Below are 10993 nucleotides of genomic sequence, written 5' to 3'. Positions count from 1 at the left end.
ACTAGAATGTGCAAACGCGCACGCGCAATTTGTGCGTAGTAGGGAAAACTTCGGCCCGGCGCCCTCTTCCTCCAGCGGTCCGAGATACTGACTTCCGCCCTCCTACCTTCGCGCCCTTCTCATTCGCTCTCTAATTGAGCGAAAGTGCTGGATCCGCCCCCTTCAGGGTCCTCACTTCCTGCGCGTTCACGATTCTCCACCCTCCTCCCCATTTTTCTTTCCCGCCCTGCCCCGCGGCCCGGCCAGGGAGCTGGGAGGAGTGGAATTCCCAGTAGCTCTCGCGGCGTAGCGCAGGCCAGCTCCACGCAGTCGCCGCTGCTGTGGCCGCCGCCCGGCCCAGGAACAAGACGCTTGCTGCCCGCGGTGTGAGTGAAACTCGACGTGTGCCCTGCCGCGAAGATGGAGGGGCCCTTGTCCGTGTTCGGGGACCGCAGCACTGGGGAGGCGATCCGCTCCCAGAACGGTAAGGGCGGGCGAGGCCTGCGGCGGGCCCGCGGCGGTGCGCCACCCTCCCCTGCCTCGCTGGGGCCGTGGCTGCCGTGCTCACGCCTTCCCTTCTCTCCCCAGAAAGAGCCCCCCGGGTGGCACGGGCGGCGTCTCCGACCCGCGGCGGGTCTCGGCGCTTCGGGGCGGCAGCGCCCTCTTCCCGGAGCGCGGCATTCCCGAGCGCGCAGCGCGGTTTTAACTAGAGCTGCCCGGATGCTGCGGTCGTGAGGCTGGCGAGGCGCGCCCCGACCTGGAGGGCGGGCTCCGCGCACCGACACGTGCCGCCGTGCCTCGAGTCCCAGAGGGCCGGGTGCCTCTGCGCCCTTTTGTCTTGATGCTAATCAGGAAGGGTGTCCACCGCAATCTCTGGGTCTCCTTTTAGGGCCATTCACCAGGAAGAACTGGCTTTAACGGCTCGTTTTACTGAGGGGCGAATGGCCATCAGCCACTCTTCAAGACGACTTGCCCGTGGTCCCCCTGCCGATTCAGTCCGTACCCCACCTGTCGCTGACCACTTCTTGTAACAAAGCTAGCTGACGAAGTTTTTGTTGAATGTTAAATGATAAACACATTTTATCCAGTAGATTTTAACCGCTTAAAGCATTGTTGAGATGGTTTACACTTCAGAAGTCACGAATGCCAGTCCCTCGTACTGTCATTTGATAGATTCCTATTTTTGTCATGAACAAATTTGAAGTATAGTCAGAACCTTTGGATTACCGCTTTTTTGATTCACAAAGTCTTGTTAATTTTAATAGAACTTTTTTTTTCTTAAACCTGCCAGAGTCTGAAGGAAAAGGTTGATACGTATCTATTTCTGTTCTGTGTGGAGTGGCAGAATCTGAAATGTCGAAGAGTAGATTATGTTTTAATTTTATGAGACAATAAAGTGGGTACTCTCTACAACACTTGGCGTCCCCTTGGCTGTTGAATTCAGACTCTGTGTTACTAGCCACTCCCCTCCCCATATTAGACTTTTAATAGCTAATTTTCAAATTGGGACGGATTTGTAGATTTGAAAAATTCAGAGGCTGTTGCATGTCACTTACTTCTTTTAGGCTGAAATGATTGTCCTTGGAATCAAGGATTTTCTAATTTCTTTCTTTCATTTCTGCAGTCATGGCTGCAGCTTCGATTGCCAATATTGTGAAAAGTTCTCTTGGTCCAGTTGGCTTGGATAAAATGTTAGTGGATGATATTGGTGTAAGTATATCTAAACATCGTGTTAGTGACTTTAAGGGAAAAAAACGGTTCATAAACACCTTGCTTTGTAAATTCTTTGTTTTTATCAGGATGCTAGTGTTGAAAGGTATACCGAAGGTGAATGTATCATAATGGGGTTGTTCTAACTTAGGGGATATTCTGTTTCTGTGGGTGATTATGTCAGTTTTTCTTTCCCGGGAAATTTCTTAGGATGTAACCATTACTAATGATGGTGCGACCATCCTGAAGTTACTGGAGGTGGAACACCCTGCAGCCAGAGTTCTTTGCGAGCTTGCTGACCTGCAAGACAAAGAAGTGGGAGACGGAACTACCTCCGTGGTAGGTAAAGACTAATGGACTAATGGCTAAATACTAGTATACCTTTTAAAATCAAACTTTGAGAAAGTGAAGCCAGAGGTAAGTCATTTGTTTTGGGGGTAGTGGTTCAGAAACAAAATTTGAAGACTTGTGGTTATAGCTAGTTTGTACAATTCAAGTAGAAAAGAAACTTAAGAGATAATTTAATATAATCCTCACTTTAAATGTTTTTGCGAGTTTTACGAATTTTTTCTTAGCTATTATTCATGCATCACGCAGAATTTTTTTTAATGGTTTCTTTTTAAAGGAAAAAAAAGTGTCTTTTTTTTCTCCTCCCCTCACAGCCTGAGGCCCAGGAATTCCTAAAACCTTACCAGTTTTTTAAAAACAACATGTTTTTATATTTTAAAGGCTAACAAGTGATCTCATAAGTTCAAATGGGAGTTTGAGAAAGTTTGTAAACACGATCAGTAACATGATTTAAATTCCTTGAAGATCACCCAGCACCCTGATGTAGTAGAAACACTATTATTTGGTGAGGAGCAAATAATAATTTGCTGTAAAGAAACAAGCAGTGGTTTGTGGTAGAAGATGGTTGTTTCTAGATTAAACTTTAAGCCATGGAAGAATGAAATCTATCTCTTCTAAAATAATGGTAATGGTCTTTGTTAAGTAACTTGTTTATGATAACATAGTTTTTAAAGTATAACTATAATTTCCCCCAAAAGATGCAGACTAAATTTTTTCAAAGTTTTTTTTAATTAAAAAATAATTTTTGGTGTACTTAGAAGGATGATTTTTAAAATAATAACGTAAAATAGTACAGATCAAGAATTCCCTGGCGGTTCAGTGGTTAGGACTCCGCACTTTCACTGCCGAGGGCCTGGGTTCAATCCCTGGTTGGGGAACTAATATCCTGCAAGCCGTGCACAGCCAAATAAATAAATAAATAGTACAGATAATCTGAGTGGTCAGGCTCTTCATTTAGCTTATGTTGAGCACTTCATCTTGAAGAGTAATGGATGTGTCTCTTATTGTACTGACTTTTACCTGGCTTTAGCTATTTGCGTATACAATACCGTGTAGGGGTGTCTTTTTCTGGTTTCTAATAAGCAGTTATGTATTTCACCACTGTTACCATTCTGGTTCTTAATATCTGATGCGTGTTAGTGTTGTTTGTACATATGTGTTGCACGTAATGAATGTCAGGCTATTGTGAGAGTAATGGATGTTTTCTCTGCAGGTTATTATTGCAGCAGAACTTCTAAAAAATGCAGATGAACTTGTCAAACAGAAAATTCATCCCACGTCAGTTATTAGTGGCTATCGACTTGCTTGCAAGTAAGATTGTTTACATTCAGAGAAAATTTTATATATTATTTAATGTAATAGTTGCCAACAGTCTGTTCTTTAAATGTTTCAATTAATGACTAAATCTTACTTTGAAAAAGTTGTATTTTAGCATTTAAGTAAATATTTGAAGTAGGAAGTTGGGCCAGTATCCTTTTCTTCCCATTTGACTACCACGTTATCTTCTAATAATAGATTTAGTGGCTATGCTTATGGGATAGATTAAAATTGCCGTGATCTGAAGAGGGAGGATTATTTGTGTCCTCCTCCTATATGAAATGGCTGAACAGAAAATTGATGCCTCTGACATCCTGACACAATGATAAAGCAAAAATTTTGAGTAGTGAATTTGTTTTCTTCCCCACACTTCAAACAGGGAAGCAGTGCGTTATATCAGTGAGAATCTAATTATTAACACTGATGAACTTGGAAAGGATTGCCTGATCAATGCTGCTAAGACATCGATGTCTTCCAAAATCATTGGAATGTATCCTTGTGATGGTCCAGTAAAGTGTAGGCTTTTTTAAAAGTAAGACGCTGTGTTAGTTTTTCTGCCAGATGATGCTGTATGGAAATTGCCTGTTCCCTCCTTTTCTAGGGGGAAAAGTAATACAAAGTATGTGTAAAAGTAGTATGCAGATAGTGATAAATAGTACTCTAACATTTTGGTGGCGTATATAATGGTTGTTTCTTTGATGAGATTGCTAAAAGGAAGTGCCTTTGAATTACCCTTGATTTTCATGTGCACCCGCTGTCCATCCCGAGTCTGTTGTTCTCCTTAACTGTTGGCTTAGAAGTGGAGATTTCTTTGCTAATATGGTGGTAGACGCCGTACTTGCTGTTAAATACACGGATGTCAGAGGCCAGCCTCGCTATCCAGTCAATTCCATTAATATTCTGAAAGCCCATGGGAGAAGTCAGATGGAGAGTATGCTCATCAATGGCTATGCACTCAACTGTGTGGTGGGATCCCAGGGTAAGGGCTATGGTTTGATTTGGTCGTGTAACGAGAATACTAAAGGATAAAGTTAGCTGTTTGTGGACTGTGTAACTACATTTTCAGGTGAACTATCCAGGATGTGCATTTACTGTTCTTTAGTGAAGCCCAGAGAAAAAGGAAATGGTCCATAATGTTGCCAATTCCTCTTTTGTAATTTAATTACATATAACTTAAGAAAAATGCAAATTAAAAGAAAACACATGTGTTTAATGCCATTTAAGTGTTTGTTTCTAAGGGTAAAAGTAATAAAAGCTAAATTCGTTTACATACAACAATTTAAAATCTCTGCAGATCTCTAAGGATAGGTGTGTTTTATAAAAGGTAACAATGTTATAGTTACTGTAAAGGTACTTAACGTTATGTTCAATTTTAGGCATGCCCAAGAGAATAGTGAATGCAAAAATTGCTTGCCTTGACTTCAGCCTGCAGAAAACAAAAATGAAGCTTGGTGTACAAGTGGTTATTACAGACCCTGAAAAACTGGACCAGATTAGACAGAGGTATGTTGAGAGATTCATTTTTGACCTTGGACAGGGGATGTTTGTAAAGTACCCTTTTTTAGAGCAGGTGACAGTAAACTAAAAAGAATGAGTGGTGGGTCTAATAGGTAGCAGGGTATGATGATTAGGCGAGTAGTTTTTTTGTTTTCAAGTGAGTGTCTTGGAGGACTTTAAATATTAACGTTTTTAACCAAAGTTTTAACTGAAGTCAAACTATATTTTACCCAAACTGCTTGGAGAATTAGAAAACATGGTGATGATTTAAGAGAGATTTGAGTGATACATGAAAGTCAACATTCTGTGGAATTTTGGTTTTATGAGTATATTGATATTAAGGCTTGAAGACACATCCAGGAATGTGTTTCCTCAAGTGGTACAAGAACCAAACAGTATAGTGTTGATTCTGCCAGGTACCAGGTAGTTCATACGTCCATATCTATTGACTGGCATGCTAGAGAGCTAGTCGGGAAGAGGTACTCCCTTTTTTTCCCTTTGTTTTTTGGCCGAACCATGCAGCACACGGGATCTTAGTTCCCCAACCAGGGATCGCATCCCCTGCTGTGGAAGCACGAAGTCTTAATTGCTGGACCACCAGGGAAGTCCCAAGATGTACTCTTAACTATCTGCATGTGTATTCTTTCCATCAGAGGTCAGACCCTCCAGAATAAGTATTCAGAGCCTGTTGCCTTCTGCTTTTAGAGTCTTGCCTCCTCTATTATTCTTTCTCAACTGCATCTTCAACTGCTAATTCTACTCTTCGTTCCTTTCTGGATTCCACTTGTACCTCTCTTATCCCTAAATAAAAGCCTCTTGTGCCCCCACGTGTTCCAATTACTCTGTCCTTCCTCAGTTCTTCACAGCCAGATGTCACGAGTGATTTACACAAAAACCTTCCTGGTGTTCTATTTCTCATACCCTTTTCAACTGTGTTCTCCACTGGAGGACCGCTTGCTCAGGTCACTAGTGATCACGGCTGTGAAATTCATTAGACATGTTCAATTTCCACTTGACCTTTATCAAGCCTTTGACTGCTTGAAAGACTTTACGAGGATAGAGCAGTTTTGTGATACTACCTCATCTATTCCTGTGCCTGCGTGGCCAGCGTCTCTGTGCTGGAGACTCCCAAATCTATTTCTCTGAGCTTTAATTGATTCAATGCTTCTTAAGCATCTCAAAGTCATTATGTCTAAAATTGAACTTGTGATGATACCCCCAAATCTGCTCTTTGCCATTTTAGTTAGGGACCCCTCTATTCAGGCAGAAGACTGGGAAATGTCTGTAACTCCTTTTTACTTAATACTCTTTCTCTTTCTAATCTGTCATCAAGACCACTTGATTTCTATCTATAAATTAAATCTCAAATTCACCTACTTTTCCATTTCCATTTTCTTGCCCAGACTATTGGAGAGGCACCCAAGCTGGTCGTCTTCGTTTCAGTCTTGTTCCCGCCCAGGCTATTCTTCTCACAGCAGCCAAGTGGATCTCATTGCTTGCAAGGCCAGAACCTTTTGGAGGCTTCCCCTTCACTCTAGGATAGGTTTTGTGTTTTTTTTTTTTTTTTTTTTTGGCGGTACGCGGGCCTCTCACTGTTGTGGCCTCTCCCGCTGCGGAGCACAGGCTCCAGACGCGCAGGCTCAGCGGCCATGGCTCACGGGCCCAGCCGCTCCGCGGCATGTGGGATCTTCCCGGACCAGGGCACGAACCTGTGTCCCCTGCATCGGCAGGCGGACTCACCACTGCGCCACCAAGGAAGCTCTAGGATAGGTTTTTAAATTCCTTATATAACTCTTTTTATTGTGCTCTAGCACGGCTGAAACTAGAATCCACCAAAGTTCTACTTCCGCAGGCCCCTAAGAGTTTTCCTTCGTCTGCCCAAAATATATTCTGTTGCTACTTGTTTTTGTTTTTGTTTTCGTTTTTGTGGTACGCGGGCCTCACTGTTGTGGCCTCTCCCGTTGTGGAGCACAGGCTCCGGATGTGCAGGCTCAGCGGCCATGGTTCACGGGCCCAGCCGCTCCGCAACATGTGGGATCTTCCCGGACTGGGGCACGAACCCGTGTCCCCTGCATCGGCAGGCGGACTCTCAACCACTGCGCCACCAGGGAAGCCCGTGCCTACTTGTTTTGACTGGTTAATTTTTTAGTTTATTTTTTAGTTGATAAATCTCTCAAAGAAGCTTTTCTTTCCCCCTCAATCTGAATTATTCTCTGCTGTGAGCTCCTATACTTTGTCTTCCTGGGGCTTAAGCACAGTTTCTAACTATATTTCTGTGTCTGCAATTGTAAGCTCTGTGAAGGTAGAGGCTGAATCATTTCCTTTGCTTTGTAGCCCCCATCCTTAGTATCATGTTTGACGTGCTGTATTTGTTTAGTGTATATACAGAGTTTTATTTTGAGGTTCACCTTTAACTCATTTCATTAAGATCCTTTGATCTCATCTACTATTCTTTGAATGAGTAAAATGGCCTCAGCTGTCTCTATATTGGCTATTTTTCAAATCTGTGTATGTTTCCCATAGTTTGGGATTTCCATTTCCTTCTGCCAGTTTCACCTGAGTATCCCAGGGGCTTCAGACTCATCTTGTTGAAACAGGAACTCTGTCATCTTGCAGCCCAACCTTTTAGCATTTATTTCACTCCAGGAGTCAGTGGCTGAACCTCCCAGTTACCCAAGCCATAAACTTTGACTTATCTGCTCAGGCCATCTATTCTCAGATAGATTCACCTCCAGTTATCACCTTGTTGTCTTCATTCCTTCATCTTTTGAAAACACAGATTGATAACGTTACTTTCACTTAAAAATATTAAACACCTTCTCAGTTCACACTAACATCCCTACAAGACTAACAAGAACCTACAAGGTTCTTCACTTTTTGATCCCACCTGCAGTTTCAACTCTGGACCCCTGTATTAACTCCAGACCTTTAGCTTTCCTTGTCCCACCCGCCAGGCTGGATGCATGGCTCTCATGCACTTGTAGTCTCTGTACTGCTCTGAGTAACATTAGCCCTGGAGTTTGGTTGTCCCAGATCCTTGAAGGCAGGGACGCTGCTTCCTTTCTAACCACAGTTCTTGGTTAAGAGCTCAAATTGGGGTGGGGGAGAGCTAACTGGTAGTTTTTAATCCCTTTTCTGTAAATTGGACCGATTTAAATTCTGGTCATAGAAGGGAGAGAATAAATTTTTTTTTTTTGGCTGCATTGGGTCTTTGTTGCTGTGCACGGGCTTTCTCTAGTTGCGGCAAGCGGGGGCTTCTTATTGTGGTGGCTTCTCTTGTTGCAGAGCGCGGGCTCTAGGTGCACAGGCTTCAGTAGTTGCGGCTTGCGGGCTCTAGAGCGCAGGCTTAGTAGTTGTGGCGCACAGGCTTAGTTGCTCCGCAGCATATGGGATCTTCCCAGACCAGGGCTCGAACCCGTGTCCCCTGCATTGGCAAGTGGATTCTTAACCACTGTGCCACCAGGGAAGTCCCTAGTTAATATAATTTAATCTGCAATTATTTTGTGAAAAATACTTAATGGAAGTTCGAGCTGTATTTAACATAACAAACACAGCAGATAACTTTAGGTTACTACTCAAATACTTGTCTTTGTAGAGAGTCAGACATCACCAAGGAGCGAATCCAGAAGATCCTGGCAACTGGTGCCAATGTTATTCTAACCACTGGTGGAATTGACGACATGTGTCTGAAGTATTTTGTGGAGACTGGTGCTATGGCAGTTCGAAGAGTTTTAAAAAGGGACCTTAAACGCGTTGCTAAAGCTTCCGGCGGTGAGTCTCCTGCCGGCTCTCGGATACTGTTACTACCCAGGACCGTGTCCCTTTACATTGGATGTTAACAATAAGCAGCTCCAGAAACGTAACAGTTTTTACTTTTTACTCCTTTAATGCTTTGTGCTACAGATATGTGTATAGAGGCGTGTTTTTATGTAACTGGGCAAGTTCTTTTACTTGCTCCACCTCAAAGTGACATGGTTCCATCTTAGGATAAAAGGACAGTTGGTTGCCTGATGCTTAACTGTAAACCTTAACCTTACCTTTATATGACACCTCTATCATAAATACATGTGTCTGAATCTAAGGCAGGATTTGAAAATACTCATCAAAGAACAGTGTTTACAGATCTTTGTAATTACTTTAATAGCAACTATTCTGTCGACCCTGGCCAATTTGGAAGGTGAAGAAACTTTTGAAGCTTCAATGTTGGGACAAGCAGAAGAGGTGGTACAGGAGAGAATTTGCGATGATGAACTGATCTTGATTAAAAAGTAAGAGCTACTTCCTAAATTATAAAGCTCTACAGATTTTATTTATTAATGAGTGAAAATAGGTCACCTTCCCATTTATTTGCTGCTATATAGTCTGTCAGTGATATAAGCAGTTATACGCATGGGATAAAATAATGTTGGGCCATTGTAAATTGAGGTGAAGTAACCATTTCATCTCTTCTCCATGGTCTAGACATTGCTTCCGTGTCTAAATGTCCTGTGTAAGCAGGATTTAATCAAGGCACTTAGATTGAATTTCTGCACGGATTTATTAAAGCATTGATTTGAGAATTTCCCTGTTTTTGAAATAGCACTAAGGCTCGTACCTCTGCGTCGGTCATCTTACGCGGCGCAAACGATTTCATGTGTGACGAGATGGAGCGCTCTTTACATGATGCGCTTTGTGTGGTGAAGAGAGTTTTGGAGTCGAAATCTGTGGTTCCTGGTGGCGGCGCCGTAGAGGCGGCCCTGTCCATATACCTCGAAAACTACGCAACCAGCATGGTAAGAGCATCTGGAAGCCCGTTTTCATTTCTGGAAGGGCATGGCACTTTGTGCACATGAATACGTCTCTTCTGCGACCTTAGCTGCCGCTGTGGGTGTTAATTTTCTTCCTTCTGTGAAGACACCTCATTGTCTTTGTTCTCAGGGCTCCCGGGAGCAGCTCGCTATTGCCGAGTTCGCAAGGTCTCTTCTTGTTATTCCCAACACTCTGGCCGTTAATGCTGCCCAAGACTCCATAGATCTGGTTGCAAAATTAAGAGCTTTTCATAATGAGGCTCAAGTTAACCCAGAACGCAAAAATCTCAAATGGTAAGCATATTTGACATTTTTCATTGTCATCTGTATATCACATATGGTAGTTTGGTTTTTGTTTTAAACTCACGAAGGATGATGACTAGTGATTATTAGCATTGGTGTGTCTTAGTTATCAGATCGGATTCCTCACCTTTCCCTGCTGCTGTGAGTAGAGTCATTTACCTACAGTAGGAAGGTTCCAGAGAGGAAATTATTTTTGGGTGGTCCATACCTGTTTTTAAGCAACCTCCTTTTAAGATATTAAATGATGTTTAGAAACAATTTCTTTACTACCATCGAGGCTTTCTACACCTCTTTCAGTGCTGAATTTGTTTATCCATAATCAATTACTTTAGACTTATAGGGATCTACTGTAAGGTCCCAGCGTTTCCCAAGGTTAACATTTGAATGGAATAGCTGGCACTAATGAGACTACCACCTAGTCAACTTTTTAAATATTTATTTGGCTGCACCTAGTAAATATTAAATATTTATTTGGCTGCGCTTAGTTGCGACGTATAGGATCTTCAGTTGCAGCAGGCGGGCTCTTATTTGTGGCGTGTGGGATCTAGTTCCCTGGCCAGGGATTGAACCCAGGCCCACTGCATTGGGAATGTGGAGTCTTAACCACTGGACCACCAGGAAAGTCCCCCTAGTCAACTTTTAAAGGAGTGGAATAGGATGGGTGTGAACTATGAAAGAGGCCATTTAATAGGTTTTTTTCTAAATTGCAGGATTGGTCTTGACTTGGTCAATGGTAAACCCCGAGACAACAAACAAGCAGGGGTGTTTGAACCAACCATAGTTAAAGTTAAAAGTTTGAAATTTGCAACTGAAGCTGCAATTACCATTCTTCGAATTGATGATCTTATTAAATTACACCCAGAAAGCAAAGATGATAAGCATGGAGGTTACGAAGATGCTGTTCACTCTGGAGCCCTTGATGACTGATGTCTTTTATTTATGACAATGTTAGATGCATTTATCTTGTTGTACCTCGAGTATTACACATTAAAGTGCAAAAAGCTGTCAAGTCTTGGGATTCTTATGAAGTGGGAGATAGTTTCCATCCTCAC

The 10993-nt window shown here is 42.6% G+C and overlaps 1 protein-coding gene across 1 annotated transcript; it reads left to right on the top strand.

The window, feature by feature from the left end:
• The first annotated feature begins 238 nt into the window (after positions 1-238).
• TCP1 (t-complex 1) lies at positions 239-10950 on the top strand. The gene is made up of 12 exons (XM_082668743.1): positions 239-463; positions 1604-1689; positions 1900-2028; positions 3251-3348; positions 3734-3844; positions 4152-4333; positions 4731-4857; positions 8447-8622; positions 8996-9119; positions 9431-9623; positions 9769-9932; positions 10652-10950. The coding sequence occupies exons 1-12, from the start codon at positions 400-402 to the stop codon at positions 10866-10868; spliced, it is 1671 nt and encodes a 556-aa protein (XP_082524869.1). The 5' UTR covers positions 239-399; the 3' UTR covers positions 10869-10950.
• The last annotated feature ends 43 nt before the right edge of the window (positions 10951-10993 follow it).

Source organism: Grampus griseus (genome assembly GCF_964374135.1).
Source record: "Grampus griseus genome assembly, chromosome: 13".
Taxonomy (NCBI): Eukaryota; Metazoa; Chordata; class Mammalia; order Artiodactyla; family Delphinidae; genus Grampus; species Grampus griseus.
Note: the sequence above shows the minus strand (reverse complement) of the source record. Positions and strands in the feature narration are given on the sequence as shown.